This window comes from Colletotrichum aenigma, assembly GCF_013390185.1.
Source record: "Colletotrichum aenigma strain Cg56 chromosome Unknown KSG_Cg56_contig06, whole genome shotgun sequence".
NCBI lineage: Eukaryota > Fungi > Ascomycota > Sordariomycetes > Glomerellales > Glomerellaceae > Colletotrichum > Colletotrichum aenigma.
In genome coordinates, this window is record NW_023500912.1 from 835,019 (window position 1) to 853,389 (window position 18,371).

Below are 18,371 nucleotides of genomic sequence, written 5' to 3' on the forward strand. Positions count from 1 at the left end.
ATTTGCGGATTCTCCAAAATTTCAACCTAAGGGCAGGAGGGTCGTCTCAAGAATCCGAGCCATTTTATGTAGTAAGATGGGCAGCGTTACCCTTTTCTCATAGATAAGGAATGTGATTTACGAACCTGGACCTTGAGCAGGCTGAAGCTAGAATGCGGATAAATCACCCAGTTGCAGGAAAAAAAGTAAAAGGCCGGGCGAAAGTCGATGCCGGGGTAGGATGTGCCAATTTCGAGCAATAACCCTTTGCGGAATATGTAAGACGGAAGATGAGTCTCACCTTGGACACCTCCTCCAATCATACTCGACGGCGCCAACATGGTCCCACTGAAGCATGCAATTTACAGCAATGTATGCTCACTCGAACGTGTGGCTCGAGCAGGCTGTGCGGAATGTTATCTGTCTTTGGATGTTTGCGACTGTTTGCCTGAGTGCTCCTCATCCACTCGCGTAACACAAGTCCCATAATTTCACAGGGAGACATCCACGGAAACGCTTTGCTTTGCTTGGCACCGCATTGCTTTGGGCCCAATCGCAAGCCGTGCTGTCTTGTCAACATCACTGTGAACCTTTCAAACTTGAATTGTGTAATTCTTTTCCTTTTAAGATGATGAATTTTTGTTAACAGATGTCAGAGGCAATTTCACGTATAATCAATAGAGATCGGCACTGGGCTCACCACAATCAACCAACTGAGGCTCGTGTTCCCCCATACAGTGACAAGGGTGCGAAGTTTTGACATTTAAAACAAATAATCGGCCTTTTGCGCATCCCACGCCGTGCGAAATCACCATTGCCGATGTTTTCTGCTCAAAAACATTGGCAGTCTCATGTTTTTGAAGGGTTCAATTGCAGCTCTTCCAGATGTTTTCTAACTTATAAGTAAACGCTTGCCTAAGCCTTTCCATCTGCCGCTGGTACTCTTCATTTACAGTGTCTAGGCCAGATGCATTCGCTTTGAGACTCGTGTTTGAAATGAAAGAGAACAATTCCTTCATTCTCGAAGCTATAAGGTGTTCGGCAATAAATCGCCGATCAGCCCTATCCTCCACGACGAATGATCCCATGTTGATGTTCAGAGCAGAACCTGACAGTTCCGGGTCGTTGGCAATGTCTCCAGATCTTGCTGAAGATGAAGCTCTCAATAGCAACGAGACCAATTGTTGCAAATTCATCAACATGAGAAGCGCGAGGATCGGGGTAGTAGAACACGCCGAAGCGCACGTGTCGACACCCTTCCATCTGTACATGCAACGCTTGAAGAGAAGCAGTAGACGGTCCACTCGAACATTCTCGCCAGATGTCTGGAAACCAAATAAACCTGCAGTCAGGTCTTGGAGGCATGTGCATACGCTCGAGAACGAGGCTGCCGCGTCGGATAGGGAAGGGCTTTTAGGAAATCGTACGACGTCTATGACATCGTGAAACCCAGTCAGAGGTGATAGACGGGCAGGCAGCTTATCTTGGGTGGATTCCGAATGCCTTGAAGTCCACGAGTGACCAAGAGATGTCTCCAGAGGGGTTTCCAACGTTTTGGCCCGTCCATCTTGCCCATGTGGTGAACTCCTGCTTATATTGAGTGCCGATGAGAGGGTTGCTGTTGATAAAGCCCGATCCGAAGGATTATGGTTGCCAATGGACCTTTCGTCAATATACTCTGATGTTGAAATCATGTCTGGAACATGTGACATGACACAAGTGTCGTTTATGAAACCAAACAGACTGCCCATGTCGTCAATTTCATCTTCAGCTTGTCGATTTGCTATGTCTCGAGATGTAGATGCCGCACTTGAACTTCCACTTAGGTCGCCAATTATATCGATGTTGTCCAATTGGAAATCAAAGATGTTGTCTCTCCCAACAAAGTCGTTCTGTCCGCCTGGTGTTGGGCTGAGCGCTCTTGGCGGTGTTGGACTTATGGCTGGGTGGCTGTCTCCATCCTGAACCGGCTTCTCCCCGATGACTTTGGCTGGTCTAGTTGACCTAGGTGGTCCATCCTTGCCACTCTGATTTGATTGTCGAGGTGCGTGTTGATTTGAGCTGTACGTGCATGTTCTTCTCGTGCTGTGACACGGGCACATTTGTCTTTGCTGAACTTCTCTCGACACTTGACGCGTGCTCTTCGACATTCGTTGCACGCTGGCTGCCTCTACCGCCTGCCGCGAATCGACAAAAATGCGTAGAACTCTGTTGGAGAATTGTCTTCGTTCTTGTCAAAAGAGAGCGTTCCATACATCTTGTCGATCTAGACTGTGTGATGATTTGGGCACCTTTCGTAGAGAATGGTACCAACCTTGGAAGTCCCTCATCAGTCGAAGCCCACAGCCCTCGGAGCAGTCTCCGAGTTATGAATGAGGTGGTTCCCATGACACGTCATCGGGATGTTCTCGCCCCCGCTGCAGATTTCTGCGACTGGGAGGGGCTAGAAACATTCCAGTGCAGTGTGTTGCTGGTTGTTGGTTCCGACACTGGGGGTGGCAGGAGACCCTGGTCCCTTGCAGATAAAGATCTGTTGGTAGTATCCGCCGGCGAATTTTTGAACATGTTTGGGACTTTCGGGCTCATCATGCAATTGGATATGTGTGTACAGTCTGGCTTCAGTATCAACATTCAAGCCCATTCAAAACTTTAAGTAGATAGCAGATTTGACTTTTGTTAATGCTAATAATGTTCAATTATCGCAGGCACGTCGGCGTAGCTGGAGGATGACCCCCAAGTGAATTTCGTCTGTACAACCCCTGGTAAAATGTGGCAACCAACGCCCGGCCACAAAAGACACCCTTACCGATAGACTTGGATAGAATGCATACCGACGTATCATTCGTAATTCAACCCCGCACCTCCTGGCTTGCATGCAAGTTGGGAAGCAGTACCACGCCTCCAGACCGCAGAAATCAGACGATAGAGTGGGTGGGTTCCTCGAAGACCCTGTCAGGCGGAGGGTATGATGGGGCATTTAGGGCAGGTTCACCAATCAAGAATATTTGTATACCCCTGCACATTTATGTTTACTCTTGCACCGAGTCCAAGATACTCGTGGTAGATGAAACGATTGCTTGGTGAATAGGATATTGGACTTTGACGCTTCCTAGGTGCATGTTATTCAACCAACGATGTGGTATGGGGATATGGGGATCGAGGATGGTGAGCTGGCAAATACCTTGCCCGATACCCTTGCAGAGCTAAAAGTCTCCATCGATCCCAACATCGGCTGTGTCGGCTACATCTGGGAATCTTGTCTTGTTGGTGCAGTTTGTGTTGGCATGCACTCGCGAATCCCATCTGGCGAACATGGGCATCATTGGGAGGGTCATAGGCTGCTGACTCGCGAGGTGCATGGATAGGGAAGTTGCACGTCGCTTCTGCGTGTTGCTGCTGCTCTGTGTTGCTGATAACAGGATTTCCTTCGCCCCCATATGCATGGCAATGACTGCTTCGCTAGCTCTAGTGGAGTACCAGAATACCCCAGACCTTTGGTATAATGTTGTGAGTTGCCCAATAATAGGTATGGCCCCTGAATCAACGGCCATTCCATTGACCCTTTTCTGAATGTCAATGGGTACATTGGCGTTGACAGCCCTTGATTCGTGCATGTCGAGCGTCGTCACGTCAGCCCATCGCTTCTTTTCTTCGGACAACAGATCAGCCTCCGCTGGCTATGGCTATTGTTGACAGCTAGTGCAGCCTAGCTATCTTGCAAAAATAGATGGGCTAGCCGTTATTCTGTGCGGCTAATAGTCCCGTACTCAATTGTACAACAGAAAATGTCGTATTGAACAAATACACATCGTCAGGAACTATAGCACTGTCATTGTGACAAAGTAAAACCAATATATTATGTATTACTTAGGCAAATGCCAACATGCCATTGAGGACGGTGACACAGCATCCCTCAGACTTTGATCACCACCTTTCCCACGTGCTTTCCGGAGTACAGGTAGTCACAAGCCTCCCGAGACTCGGAGAAAGGGAAAACGCGGTCAATTAGAGGAGTGAGCGCAATCTTGTGCTTCTCGAGGAAGTCGAAGAGCTGGATGTAGTCTTTTTTGGACCCAACCTTAATTCCCCTGAAATTTCGAAGAGTGATTAGCACAGCTTGTAGTCTTTTGTCTTTCCTGAACTCACCTCAGACTAGCTCTCTTGCTCATGAAGCCCAGAATCGCGATCTGGTCCCACTCTGCCTTGAATCCGTCCAAGAATCCAACCAGAGAAACATGGCCGTTCTTCTGGCGCAGAGCATCCAGGTCTTGTATGATGGATGCTGGACCAGTGTTGTTGACCACGACGTCGACACCTCTGCTGTTGGTAATGCGCCGGACCTCAGCTGCGACATCGGGTGTTGTCTTGTAGTTTATTCCTTGGACCGAAGGATGAAGTTTCTTGATGGCAACGATCTTCTGGTCGGAAGACGATGTAATGATTGGCTGGACTCCGGCAGCAATGCACAAGAGGAGGGAGAACATGCTCACACCACCGGTCCCTTGTTCATAAGAAGGTTAGTTTTACTTTAGGTCGACAGAGGCGTGATTCAGGATCACGTACCTTGCAACAGAACGCTCATATTCTTTCCGGATGCGTCGCTGGGAAGATCTAACACGTTCCAGGCAGTAACTCCGGCGCAAGCGAGAGTGGATGCCTGAAGAAACAGCTTTCATCAGCAACTACTCACACTGAGGGTAGACATTTACAGGGACATACCTCCTCCCAGGATAAATACTCGGGCAGGTGGACGAGCTGTTTCGCCTCAAAGACTGCATACTCTCGAAGAACACCTTGAGCATCTCCTCCAAGTGCTGCAACATCATCGTCAATGTAATCATCGATGTCGTTGATGTCAAAGATAGGCACAACGTGGTCCCCCAGATTGAAGTCTTCAACAGCGTCTCCAACCGCCACGACCTCGGCTGCACAGTCAGATGCGATGATACCTCCGTCTATGGACTTGGCGGGATAGCGTCCATAGAGTATGCCGACATCTCGGAAGTTCAAAGAAACCGCGTGGATCTTGATGACGACGTCGTTGGAACTTAGGTTCTTGGGCAGTGTCTCGGTAGCGGCTTCAACACTCAGGGGTAAGCTGCCAAGAGTTCGCCTGATGGACTGATAGGTCTCTGGGTAAGCCATGTTGAGACGAGGAAGACAGTGATGACTTGTGTTCTTATGAGAGCAGATACTGTTATAACGTAATGAATGCAAAATCTCATTTCACGAGAAACGAGAATGCGGGAGTCTTATATGATCTTGTCGGATTGCGGGTACCGTACCATCATGCAAGAGGTGACCAATCTCCGCCGCATGATATATCAGATAGTCTTTGTGGTGAACGTTTGACGAAGCCGGGAATAACATGGGGTAAGGGTTGTTGACTGCTGTCAGCAATGATCGAATTCATGATAGGATGAGATCGAGCACACGAAGTCGGAGTGACGGCACGTAGAAATAAGCTACGATCTGCCTTCCTGATTTGTAAGACGATGAGACTCACGTTTGGTGAAACTCCGCTAACCAAAAAGTCCGCTGTCCCCATTTGTAATCGAGCACTTCAAGCAACTAATGGCTCCAAGAAAAAAAAAATGAAATACAGCGCTATCCCCACGAAAATCGCAATTTTTGCCAGGAGCTTAGATGTCAGATAATAAGCTTGGGCACGTCGCTGGAACAGACCTTCGTGTATTACTTCGTGCTATCTTTCTACACTGCCACAAGCTTTCCTTTGTTGAACGACACGCAAAGTTTAGGAGTAAAAAAATCATTTCCTCGACTCATGTTCGTCGATGAGCTTTAAAAGATCGGGGCATATGTCGATGTCCAGTAGCAACTATGTAGGATGGGACTGGATCTATGAACATGTGATCGGTCGCAAGCATGTGATTGGTCAGGGGTTCCCTGACCAATTGTGCGAGACCTTTTTGTCACTCTTCACCACGCCCTGGAGTCGAGTCTCTCTTTCTTTCAAATTGACCAATCAAAGATCTCCCGTCTCATTTAACCAGAATTTTTCTGTGTTAGTCGTTGTCCAGCAGCGTCTTTCACCTTGACGGGTTGAGGCTCAAACCTTGATTCAAACCATAGTTCATCCGAAGCTTAAACGTTTCAACCTGCATGTCTCTGCTGTTCTCGGATTCGTTGCCACTAGCCCAAGTCAAGAACTCGACATTCAATGTCGTGTTCGACTTTTTACAGCACCATGCGTGGGCGGCTATCTGTGTCCTTCACCGCTTTTTAAGACCTTGCCCCCGAAGAGTCTGGACCGTTGAACAAGTCGTTAACCCCGAAACACGACAAATTTTTTCCAATCCGCAAGCAGCACCCAGCTCGCTTATCGGAATTGCTTCACGCTAGTCCAGAGTCAGCTTTTCCAATCTCAGGGTCCGGGTCCACCCACGAGATTTAAAATCCCACCGCCACCTACTTCATCGCTTTCTCCGTTCCTTTTACCCCTCCAAGACAAATTGCCCATACCTCAACTCACCTCTTCTGCAGCATGGCATTCTTTGAATTACTTATTTCCAGCAGCAGTATACGTGCCTCTAGGAGTTGAACACACTTCACTCCCTTTGCATTGCTATCTTGCATCATCAGTGCTACCAAGATTGACCACAGAGACTCAATTGCCCCGGTTGCAGACGCCTATTGACTCCGCGTGTCACCACATTGCTCAGATCGTGTGCATTGATATCACCACATTCACCCGCCACTAACGTGCATTCATTCACTGTGGACATCACCAAATTCAACATGGCTGCTTCACTCAAGGCTAACCTACAATCGCTCACTATGACCGCTATCGACAGCGACAACATGTCTCAATCGACAACTAACCCCATCATCGACCTCCTCGAAAGCGATACCGCCGCCTCACTGACGAGCTATCCAGCATCGAGCGCCTCGAGACCCTCCTCCGCCTCTTCAGCTCCCACCGACGATCTCTCGAAAACACAACTCCCGGGAGCACCCAACTCGCCCCTTTTCGAAGTACGCGACACACCCACAGCCGGTCGTGCCGTATTCGCCACCCAGGATATCGGAGCCAACACCCTCCTCTGGCGTGCAGAGGACCTCACAGTCTTCGCCCTCCTCCGCGAGTACAAGCGCGAGGTCTGTGGACAGTGCTTCGCGTACGACTACGGCCGAGACCTGCGCATTCGGGATCAGTTCGTGGGCTTCGCCTTCTGCTCGGAGGAATGCCAGAAGAAGTGGCACCAGGAAACTGGTGAGCTTGGCGTCCAGGCATGGACTGAAGTCGAGAAGCTGGTCAAGAAGAGGAGTAAAGAGGATAATGAACTGGTTGACATTGGTTTACCCCGGCCGCAAGCAAATGAAATTGCAGAGGCCTGGGGGGAGACCAAGGCACAGGCAGAACTTGTCCGGGCGTCAAGAATCGCGGAGTTGGGTGGCGAGGGCGTGAAGATCACAAAGCAACACCGCAAAGCTGTTCAAAAGGCGCTCCAGCAACCAATCCAGCCAGACGTCATGAGCTTTTGCGTCAGCGGTCTCGTCGCCCGGTACAACCACCCCGACAAGTGGGCGCATGTGCTGTCGCTCGCTGTGGATTCAACGCCGTACAGCAATGCAGACAACTTGAAGGCGTTCACCCGCACTTATCTGCATCTGCTCGCCATTCTCCCTCTCCGACTTCTTTCCATCGCCACCCCGGAGACTTTCCACCAACTCATTTCGCACGACAGCCACAACTCGTTCGGTATCCGCTCGTTGGAAGACGAGGGGTCTGAGTTCTTTGGTTATGGTTGCTGGCCATCGGCTAGTTACTTCAATCACTCCTGCGGCCCGAACATTGTGAAGAGGAGGGAAGACAGGGTATGGGAGTTCAGGGCTTCAAAGAACATTGCGAGTGGAGAGGAGATGAATATCACCTATTTGGGCGGCGAAGAGAAGGATATGCCAAGGGATGCCAGGATGGCGATCCTGAGGAAGAATTGGGGTTTCGATTGTGGATGTAAGAGGTGTCAGGGGGCATGATAACATACATTAAACCTCACCAGTAATACACGTCTCCTTCATACAATGAAATCGTCGCCTCCGTTTCGAAGACCTTGTGATCTAATGCGTTCCACATCACACATCAACCGCGATGACCCCCTCTCCACTGGACGCAGGATGACTCCCAATGCGGACAAGAGGCACATCTATCCAACGCTGCTGCAGTCCTTTCCCTGTCAGACCCCGTCCGCCATTCGCCTTTGTAGAAATTGCAAAAATCGACTCGACCAGAACGAACTCAGATCCAGCCTCGATACCTTCAACAACGCTGTGGGATGTGACTGGAATCATTGTTCGCTGGAATGCCAAGTTTGTGTTTGAATCTGGCTTGAGGGAGAAACAGTCTGAAGTTCTTCCACTGCCAACGAGACCTTTCGTGACCACCCCACTCGCACCAGCAGAGGATAGTATCAGCACTGAACCCTTCTTTTGAATGATTGCCTCAGTAACGCCCAGTGTAGCGTTATCTGAGATGGTATCAGTGACAGGAAGTGGGATGCCGTCGGCCGATTTGCGACTGAAAATAGCGAACCCGCCCTCGACCGTATGCAATGTCTTCAATCTCTCACACGCTTTGATCCGGTGGATTCGCACATGCCAATCTGGCCAACGGTTCGTCGGCGGAATCAGTGTCGTGTCGACGGTGACCGCACGATCGCCCCAGGGATACCAGACAGCGCTCGCCACTTGCACCTTTTCTGAACCTAAGGAACTTTTGAGATGAGCTGTTGAAAATCTCACTTCATCGGACTTCCACTTGACTGCCCAGGTCTCGCCCCCATCCTTGCTGAGAGCCAGGGCATTGTCGGGCGCAATTTGTTGGATGAGGGGGCCTGTCGGCACAGAGAAGGCGAAAGCCGAGGAGTAAGCAAACTTGCAATACTTTGCCTGGTTTGCTTTCATTGGCCATGCGACAAATTGACCCGGCGAGAGGAGGAAGTGGTGGTTGCTGCTGCGATGGTTGCAGAGAATCTGTTCTGGAGCTCGAACGACAGTCACTGAGTCCGAAGCCGCCGATTCAGGGTGGGATGACTCGTCTTCAGTCCAGAATGAGTCGTTATCGCTGAGTCCAACGGCTACGAGAGTCTTCAGGCACCAGTAGGGGGACTGCGGTGAGTTGTAATCCTCACACATGAACATGTTCCTGACTCTGATGTCAGTACCTGCTACGGACACATTCAATCTATACACAACTGAAGGGGATTTGATGCCAAGGCTAGGCCTCATCATCATGAAGTCGCCAATGACTGGGACAGCCTTAAACTAGAAGAAAACGGGTAAAAGCTTACGGGTACAGCCATCCAATATTCAGAGTTCCATCTGGGTAGAAGATGTCTTCGGAGTTCTCGGCCCACCATCGAAGATGTCTCATCAAGAACCCCTTTACGGCACCTGGTGTGTTCAGAGGTGCTGGCAAGTCCTCTACTTGGGCCAGAGCCACGGCTGCGAAGTAGCCACCGCAGGCAAATCTGTAAGTCAGGGATCGACCGAAGGGGATAGCGGCACCTTCGAAATGTTAGACGCAACCTGTCTTTCTTCTGGACATGAAAATCGCAATACTTACCATCAGCGTCGAAATATCTCCAAAAAGTAGCCCCAAAGTCTCTGGCGCGCTGGCGATAGACCGCACTTCGCTTAGGGTCGAATTCTGCAGCAAAACGTGCATAAAGTAGTTGGCTGAACTGGATGGCAAAGCTTCCAGAGTAGTAGTCCGCTTGGCGCCCAATTCCAATGGCGTCACGTCTCCCGGTCTTTACGAACTGCTCGAACTCATCGTGACCCTGTTCGGCAGTCTGCCAAGGTCCATCGGCTGACCATCCATCCATGCGATAGAAGGTATCCAAAAGCTCCAGGTCCGAGTTCAACTCGTCTCGAACATCCTCGAATGGGACACCACAGACTTTGCTAAGCGCTAGGTTACCAAAGACTCGGAACCAGCGCCAGTTATTCTTAGGCATCTCCATCCCATTGAGGGTACTAAGCCAGTTCGTGACATTCTGTTTGGCTTGGTCGCTTAGTGGAGCGAAGATTTTCTCAGGGGCGGAGAGCAAGGCAAATGAGATAATCTCGGCCTCAACCATGCGTTGGTCCATATCGTTGATATTTCCCCAGTACTCTGGATGTTCTGGATCAGTCCCGGCAACGAAGCCGTCGATCCACGGCTGGACCACTTCATTGATCGAGTTTGCCAATTTTGGATCGGATGTTGCTTCAACCCCAAGAAGAAGAGCCCCAACCGCCCACAGTGGTCTTGCAAACCCTTCAAGCTGGGCTGCTGTCTCGTCAAAGTGCGTCGCTGTTGAGACTGGGACCCGGATTCGGGCTTTGGACGGAGAGAAGTGGGGTTGAAGCGGCCGGAGGAGAGCAAGCGTGGCACGGATTAGGTCCGATCGGGTCCGGAGAGGGTTGTCTGAGAAGCCTGGCAGGGGTGGCATTTTGGATGAGTTTGGAATAGCATGAATTATTCGGGATGGCGAAAAGAGCCGCAACTGGTTATTGCAACCTTGCTAGGTCTTATTTTGTCCTGACGGAGGGGACGGATAATAAGTTCCACAAATCAAATCGGGCGTCGGGCGAATGACCGGGTGATTCTCCGGCGTTTTAATGATCTGCCGGGTGCCTATTTCTTATGTTGGTTGCTGGCATACGGTACAATGGCAGCCTTACGATCTGTGGGTCGCCAACTGAACGGAGCAACAAGTTATACCAATCATTTGTTCATCGTTCATTCATATGAACAGTTGCCTGGGGTAGCTAATCCACGTGCTTGACATCAACACCTTTGAGGTTCTCCTCGTCAAGATCCAGCTGTCTCTGCCTCTTCTCTTGCTTGCGATATAGGAAGAAACCAGTCGTGAGAGAAGCCCAGCATCCTAGAATGAAGAAGAAGTTGACGATGTAGCCCTTTTTCCACCGAGGAGCCTCTACCACTGGAAAGACGACAAGGGGGTAAAAGCTCGAGATCGCGAAACCGAGCGTCTGATATTTCTTATTAGCTTTTGCGAATCTCTGAAAGTACAACCTACTTACCAGCATGCTTCCTGTGCAGAATGCGCGTGCCTCAGCCGAATCCTTGAGCCAGTAGTTCACGGTTGGTACCAATATGGGCGTGACGGCTGCACTGACGCCGAAGAGATAGTAAGACACAAAGTGCAGACCATGCGGCACGAACCAAACCATTTGCACAATGTTCGCAAACATGAAGATGGCCATGACGATCTGGAAGATGACCCACGTGGGATACACCATGCACAGAGATGTGGCCAACACTGCCGCCACGACTGAAACCCCCTGAGCTCCTGTGGGGATGGTGTTGATCTGTGGCACCGTATAAATGCCCCATTTGTCTGCTTGATCTTTGAGCCATAGAGCCATCTGGCCTGTATGAGGAGTGCGTCAGCTTATGCCTGGCGAGACACATCATGCGATGAGGTGTTGAATGGAATTACGAACCGTGAGGGTACGCTCCTGACAGAAACAACACATAGGCGAGAACGCCAATGTACCAGTGCCAGTGACCAAAGACGCGCTTGAACATCTGCATGCTGATCTTCTTGGGCTCTTCGATGCCTTCCTCTCGCATTCTTCGTTGGCCGATTTCATGTTCTTTCTGAGTAAGCCACCATGGCTTGCCGCTGGTAGGCATGCCGGGGAAAATGAAGTAGCCAGCGATTCCGATGGGAAGACTGATACAGCCGTCGATGATGAATAGCCAGCGCCATCCTGCCATACCATGAACCCCGTTTAGGTTCTTGTAAGCTGCCGCTTGAAGATATCCGCCGAACATCACACCAATGTTATTTGATCTGACGAGCGTCAGTACGAAGTCAAGGATTGGGGGGTGGGGGGGGGGGGGGTTCTATTCGTGTTCACTTACACATACCACAAGCCCGCGCGCTTGAAGAGTTCCTCGGGCCTATACCATGAGGATAATATGAACAGAGAACCTGATGCGACTGGGGTCTCGAGTACGCCGAGTAGGAACCTGGTGCCGTAGATCTGAGGAGCGGTTTGAAGCTTGCATTGAGCAAATGTCAATACGCTCCACAGTACCTCCATAGTTGGCAGAAAGTATCGGGAATATTTGGGTCGGGAAAGTAGTAGCATTGCTGGGACTTGGCAGATGATGTAGCCGATGTTGTAGAATGTTTGGAACATGGAGTATCTGCACTCATTTTGTTAGTTGCCGTCACTCTACTAGTTGCGGTTTGTCTCAGTATCTCACTCATTTCCAAAAAGCTTCAATTCTTCTTTCATGCCAGAGACGTAGGCGGAGTTGATGTTGGAAGAATCCAGCCACTTCAAGAAGAAGGCTAGTGATGTGAACGTGAGCAGAAAAGCATCAAGTTTTCGCAGAAACTTCTTCTCCTGTTTCGAAAGATGTGAAGGATACCAGTCGAACATGTAAAGCCATGCGATCCAGAGGGAACGCTTCGGTGCTTGATTTTCAGTCTCGCCGGCCTCCTCCATCACCGTTGACGCAGCAACAGCTGGGACCGCTGCGTCCTTAGCCACATGATGTTCCGTCGTCGCATGTTGATGTTGAGAAGTCTCCCCTGAGACTGTGGTCGATGCCGTTGTGACCATGGCTTCTTTCACCTGAGGTATCTGTAAACAAGGAGAATTCTCCACGCAGGACTCAGGAGATCCGAGGCCGTGGTTCTGGAACCGACGCCAAAAAACTGGAGATGCAACTCCACGCCGTCCTCGTATCTTTTTATGTGAACAAGCCGTCGATACGACGTTCATCTGATCTACGCTACCCCAGCCAAAGCTACAATTCTCCTGCCACACGGACTCCAGTCGGGCGGCAGTGAGCGGTTCGCGTGGCGCCGGGCATCGGGCAAAAGCTCACCGGGGTGCTCATTCGACATGACCCCTGTCGTCTCTCCAGTTTCTCCGCACCAACCTCGTTCCACGAAACTGCCCACTGTTTGCTATCACCCCGGTCCCACGAAGCCGAGAATGCGGGGAAAGCTCCGTTCTGGTCCCGCTCTCCGTCTGAGGGGGAGAAGAGCGAAGAAACCAAGAGGCGAGATCACCTCGAGTAGCTAGCCCCCTCGGCGTTCGAAGTCCCTCGGCGATTTGCAACCGAACGATGAAGGGCCCCCGGTTCCCCCACAAGCGCCCCCAAATTCCCACCTCATAAACGCGGAAAACCCTCTTTGCCCACATCCTGCATTGTCGCGTCGCACGATTCCCTGGCCGACGATTCTCACGCAAAACCGACGGGAAGACACAGACGCGCTGCACTTGCGCCCGGTGTGCGCCCGTCCTCGCTTGTGCTCCTTGTTACGGCCGATCATCGCTCGCGACCCCTCAGCCCGGCCACTGCCGTCTGCCAACCCGCTGCCCGGCGATCCTCTTCGAGGCCATGGAGCTGGCCACGTCGGCATCCGCAACGCAGCAGCCCAACGATGGGTCCTCCGAGAACGACATCCCATCGTGCCAGGGTTGTCGGCGCCGGAAGCTCCGTTGCTCGCGCGACCAGCCGACATGTTCGCACTGCAAGCGATTGGGTACGTCGGACTCATGCAGCCGGCGGGCTCCGCCGATGTCTCACCTGCGAACTTGAGATGCTGATTGGCTAGATTCACCTTGTGTTTATGACCTGAAGAAGAATAAGCCTGGAATTAAGCCTGGGGCGGTGGAGAGTTTGAACCGAAGAGTAGGTGCGTAGTTAAACTGTCATCCGATTTTGTCACGTACCAAACACGCGGATGAACTAATGATTGCTCAGAGGTATTGGAGAATGCTCTGTTGAACAAATCAGAGCAAGGTCTGCAATTTCCGACCTCGAGCGGAAGTGGAGAGTCGAGCAGCGGGCCTACGGAGTCTCAGAATGTTGTCGGCATTTTGTCTTTGCTGGCTCGTGAGTTGCACAAGCTCAATTCTAAGACCAAAGTAGGCTCTCAAGCAGGCAGTCCCGATGGCATTGGCGACCATGCGGTGCTGTCCCCCACAACCTCCAGTTCGTCCCGAAGGTACACGGTTGATGGGCTGGAGATAGTGTCTCACCCTCATAACCAACCTCGTAAAAGAAGACGCGTTGACAGCTGCGGCAATCCCAACATCGATCTCGCGTTTCCCCTCGAAGACCTCGAGAACATTACCACAAGTTTGCCATCGCCAGAGCTCCTGGAAGATATCATCAACATTCACTTCAACATCATTCAGCCATGGATTCCAATACTGCATGAAACCCAATTTCGACGACGAGTTCACGATCCAGAACAACTTCCACGATTGGTCGTGGTCCTGCACGCGATGGTGGTTGGTGCTCTTCGGTTCGTTGACAACCCCGAGACCCGCCTCTCGGCCCAAGAAGTTGAGCGCCGCACTTCAAGGTCCAGGAGCATCGTTGTTCTCAATGCAATGGACCATCTGTCTGTGGAGAATCTTCAGGCACTTATCATAATTGCTTTCTGTGATGTGAGTCTTCTTACAAGGAACAAGCGGACTTCTGTTAACGTTCAGGTTCAGATCGGGAACGGCGATGCATCCAAGGCATGGTCAATCGTCGGGTCCTTGACAAGAACAGTCGAGTACCTCCAGTTGAGCATTGAGTCGGACCATCGCGAAAAAGAGCCTCTGCTGAAGCCGTTACCTTCGATAGACCCGCCACAAAACTGGACCGAAGAGGAAGAAAGACGCAGAGTCTTTTGGAACATCTTCAACTTGGACAGGTAAATATTCTGCATTCATGAGTTGTCGACATTGTAAGCTAAGTAGCCTAGGTTTTGTTCAGTCACCACAGGGTAAGCACCCCAATTTAAAATATTCAATACTGGCAGCAATCGTGGGTGTCTAACGTCCTTGCAGGTGGAACACGAGCTTGACCTCCGACGATGTCCACCGCAGACTGCCCGCAGACGGAGGCCTTTGGCATAAGGAAGAGTCGGTGATTACCCCATATTTTGGCATTTGGGATCGGTCGGCTGCAAAGATCGGCAATTCCATCGCTTTCTTGCCAGCACACTATCCAAGCCCGGAGCAGACAGCCGATGCGCCGCCGCAAACGCCAGTGTCTGCAAACCCAAACAAAGGACCCAACACTGTCGATATGACTACTGTTGGCGCTTTTGCTTACTGTATCGAGGCAACCGAGTCGTTGAGTCGAGTGACGACCTACTTCCTCCAGCAGAAGATCAACTTTCAGGACCGTCAAGAAGTTAGCAGCTGGCTCACACGGTTCAAGGAGTTGGACCTTCGTCTTGTTCAGTAAGTTTCACCACTAGTAACGCGCAGATGACCATACTGACATTCAACAGTTGGAAGATGTTTCTGCCTCAGAAATGGAAGGACTCCAATATCTCTAGACAACCAGCCCTTATCAACATGGATCCCAACTTGACCTTGGCGCACGTCACCCACAACACATCAATGATCCTACTTCACCAGCGCATAGCGTATCCAGAGGCTCGGTGGTCGAATATTGTGAAGCTCCCTAGCTTTTGCAGTGCGGAAACTTGCCAGATTGCAGCAGTTGAGACTGCAACTATCACCCAGAAGTACCTCAAATACACACCCGAGAACAGCCCGGCAACCAGCCAATTCGCGTTTTGCGTTTTCATCAGCGCAAGGGTCCTGCTGGGTAAGTTCACAACCGGGGAGAGAGCATTCATGATTCACTGTCTAACAAGATGTAGTGCATTGGCGTTATTATGATGCGGACCTCGTCCCGGAATTCTGGCTGCTCGTTGAAGGACTGGAGGAAATGGCCAAGCGTTGGGTCGGCCCAATTCTTCGAGAGAAGCATGGGTTGTGTCTTGCCGGCAAGTATGCTGCTCAACTACGGGAGCTTCATCACAAGTGTGAGACGGACTCCCAGTTCACAGTCGATGTTCTGGGTTACTCCAGCGGTATCAGCGGCCAAGGTTGCAGTCCATCTGCCCAGACGCCAGGATTCAGCCACCATCAGGGAAACGCGCTCTTCTCACAACCAACTAAGGCGACTCAGCCCCCTTCATCGAGCCCCTTGGCACCTCACCAGACGTCCGCCGCATCGCAACCGAGACCGCCCTCAATCTTTCCCACTCAGCAGTCACCAAACCAGCTTCGCCAAGGGTCCATGATTGGGTCAATGGGTTCTCCGCTTAACATCACCGGATTTACTCCTCGTGAATCGGATGCGCCCGATGAGCTTTCCGCCATCTCGCATATGCTGATGGATCAGAGATTCATGGAGATGGATAGAATCATCAGTTTCGAAGACATGATGTTTACAGCGCAAACTGCAAACCCAGGACAGGCCGGTATGTCAGTGAGTGGGTGGAATCAAGTAGATAACTCGCGATTGGAGTGATTTGTTCTAAGGTATGGTAGAAAGTAATGACGGTGGTAGGAAGTCTATTTGAGATACCCGAGTTTGCCCTGTCTATAAATGCATATTCAGGCCAGTCCCATCTTCAGCAATCTGTTACCGAATTCAATAAGATAGTAGTCGCCATATACCAACCCATGGTCCCAGTATCTCTTGTGGTCCCGTGCATTGTGGTTCGCCGTCGCATTCTTCAGAATGGCCTCAAAGGTCTTGCCCTCTTCCGTGTCAATGGTCGTGATCTTGCCATTTTCGAAAACAAACTTCGCCTTCTCAGCGGCCAGCGAGAAGTCTAGGGTATCCTTAACAATGAGAGTAGCCATGTCTCGCCATTTTACACTCTCTTCGTTGAGGCCCTGGCCTGCCAGAGCTTGAGAGAGAACGAGCATGCCGTTGGCAGCAATAACACCAGCCGAAGAGTCTCTCAAGGGATTGGCCTCATCCTCAATGGGTGCATCAAAATCCCAGAGGGGGACGTAGCGGCCCTTTGTGCGGTTTTCTTCCTCAACGGGAAACTCGACCGACTTTGGTGAGGTCTCAAGACGGAAGATGAAGTACTCGGCCAATCCAAGAGCAACGTCCAGGAATTCCTTACCACTAGTCCACAAGAAAGTCTGGGCGTAGCCGAGGATGGCCCATGCCTGCCCTCTCGCCCAAGTGGATTCGGCTTTGTATCCTTGCCCGGTGCGTCTCTCCTTGATCTCGCCGTTCTTGGGATCGAAGTTGATGACATGAATGGTGCTGTAGAATGGGCCAGTAACAAGGCCTCTGGGGTCCTTTTCCGTTCGCAGGTTCGACTTGATTAGCGTCTTCGCGTGCTTGGTCGCCGCATCCCACAGATAAGTTTCACCTGTGTGAGATGCTGCGTAGTACAACAGGTCGAGGTTACACATTGAGTCGATAATAACCAGAAAGTCATCGGTCAAACTTGTGATGGTGACACCATGTTGAGTCAGAGCGTCCCACGACCGCATCGCACCAACGGTGTCGTTGTACCGGGTGTAAAGGGCTTTCGCTGCAGTGATGATGGAGTTCAGAGCTTGCTTGTCTTGTGCAACCTCCCATCTGACTCTCATCGATGGCTGAATCATGAAAGACATGTCGTGAGTGTCTGTTCGCTTTGCCGTCTCGTGAAGCGGTTCTGACCATGCCGCGCCAAGTGACCGAAGTTCTGAGAGCAGCGCGGCCTTCTCAGTATCACCTGGCATCGTTTGAGGGAACTTGACTAGTCTCTCGATGAGGGAGTAGATGCTCCCAGGGAAGAAACCGCATGTCCAGAAGGACGCCTCTCGTAGGTGGTATTTCCCCGCTTCGGGGCCAGTCTGGAGCACATACTCGGGGTATGCTGTTGGGGGATTCTAGATACCATGAGCAACTTGTCATTATCCCTTGACTTCGTGATGCTCACATTGTTGACCAGAGAATCCGTTGCCGTTTTGAAGATCTTGGCCGTAATATTTTCTTCGAACAGGCCATTCAGCTGGTCTTTGGTAGACTTGGAGCGAGACATCTCGATTCTAGAAGCAGTCCGGCCTCCGGTCTCAGAAAAGCTAGTGTCGCTATCAGCATTCAGTTCCGTGGTACTGTCGGACTCGGCGTAAGCAGCGCCCTTGTTCAAAGACAAGCGGTCTGCAGGGGTCTGGTCGATGATTGTACCAGGGGCCATGTTGATGATGTGGGTTTGGTGGGAAACAAAACTCCTCTTTCTAAATGAATTACTCACTTACGACAAACGTCTTGATGCGAGATCGTGAGATCCCGGGCTAGCCTTTTAAGTCGAATGTGTCGTGGAGCGGGCCAAGGCTTAGCGTAATGTTCTTGCGGGAAGAGTTGGCAATGGACAGATTCCCCGGCCTGTCATTCGGGACAAGATGTCGTACGAAACCTTCTTTCTTCTGGAACGGCGCAGTCTGCCTGATTTCTCGGTGGAAACATCGGGCAGAACATCTTACTGGAGCGGGAATCGGGTGGTGTTGTGTCGGCCCTGCGGGGTTGATCGCCCGGGCGATCCCCCGATGCCCGATGTCGACATCTGGAAGAGCGCTGCTCA

At 51.1% G+C, this 18,371-nt stretch overlaps 6 protein-coding genes across 6 annotated transcripts; 2 read left to right on the forward strand and 4 right to left on the reverse strand.

Annotated features, from left to right (window-relative positions):
- Window positions 1–3,892: 3,892 nt before the first annotated feature.
- CGCA056_v009257 (Zinc-type alcohol dehydrogenase-like protein) lies at window positions 3,893–5,124 on the reverse strand (the record flags this gene model as incomplete). Its single annotated transcript, XM_037324504.1, has 4 exons — window positions 3,893–4,067; window positions 4,126–4,480; window positions 4,543–4,636; window positions 4,699–5,124. The coding sequence occupies 4 exons, from the start codon at window positions 5,122–5,124 to the stop codon at window positions 3,893–3,895; spliced, it is 1,050 nt and encodes a 349-aa protein (XP_037177130.1).
- A 1,653-nt stretch (window positions 5,125–6,777) lies between these two features.
- Window positions 6,778–7,980, forward strand: SET6 (putative protein lysine methyltransferase SET6; the record flags this gene model as incomplete). Its single annotated transcript, XM_037324505.1, has 1 exon — window positions 6,778–7,980. The coding sequence occupies one exon, from the start codon at window positions 6,778–6,780 to the stop codon at window positions 7,978–7,980; it is 1,203 nt and encodes a 400-aa protein (XP_037177133.1).
- Window positions 7,981–8,076: 96 nt separating this feature from the next.
- CGCA056_v009259 (uncharacterized protein) lies at window positions 8,077–10,436 on the reverse strand (the record flags this gene model as incomplete). The annotated part of the gene is made up of 3 exons (XM_037324506.1): window positions 8,077–9,145; window positions 9,291–9,507; window positions 9,566–10,436. 3 exons carry the CDS (start codon window positions 10,434–10,436, stop codon window positions 8,077–8,079), a joined length of 2,157 nt encoding a protein of 718 aa, XP_037177132.1.
- Window positions 10,437–10,755: 319 nt separating this feature from the next.
- On the reverse strand, window positions 10,756–12,588 carry SEO1-8 (putative transporter SEO1; the record flags this gene model as incomplete). The annotated part of the gene is made up of 5 exons (XM_037324507.1): window positions 10,756–10,980; window positions 11,032–11,381; window positions 11,455–11,807; window positions 11,879–12,166; window positions 12,227–12,588. The coding sequence occupies 5 exons, from the start codon at window positions 12,586–12,588 to the stop codon at window positions 10,756–10,758; spliced, it is 1,578 nt and encodes a 525-aa protein (XP_037176516.1).
- An 830-nt stretch (window positions 12,589–13,418) lies between these two features.
- On the forward strand, window positions 13,419–16,306 carry tropK (Tropolone cluster transcription factor tropK; the record flags this gene model as incomplete). Its single annotated transcript, XM_037324508.1, has 8 exons — window positions 13,419–13,520; window positions 13,619–13,673; window positions 13,742–14,433; window positions 14,485–14,687; window positions 14,739–14,759; window positions 14,824–15,222; window positions 15,273–15,595; window positions 15,651–16,306. The coding sequence occupies 8 exons, from the start codon at window positions 13,419–13,421 to the stop codon at window positions 16,304–16,306; spliced, it is 2,451 nt and encodes an 816-aa protein (XP_037177265.1).
- Window positions 16,307–16,392: 86 nt separating this feature from the next.
- Window positions 16,393–17,987, reverse strand: ugl-2 (Unsaturated chondroitin disaccharide hydrolase; the record flags this gene model as incomplete). Its single annotated transcript, XM_037324509.1, has 2 exons — window positions 16,393–17,679; window positions 17,730–17,987. 2 exons carry the CDS (start codon window positions 17,985–17,987, stop codon window positions 16,393–16,395), a joined length of 1,545 nt encoding a protein of 514 aa, XP_037176517.1.
- Between the last annotated feature and the right edge of the window lie 384 nt (window positions 17,988–18,371).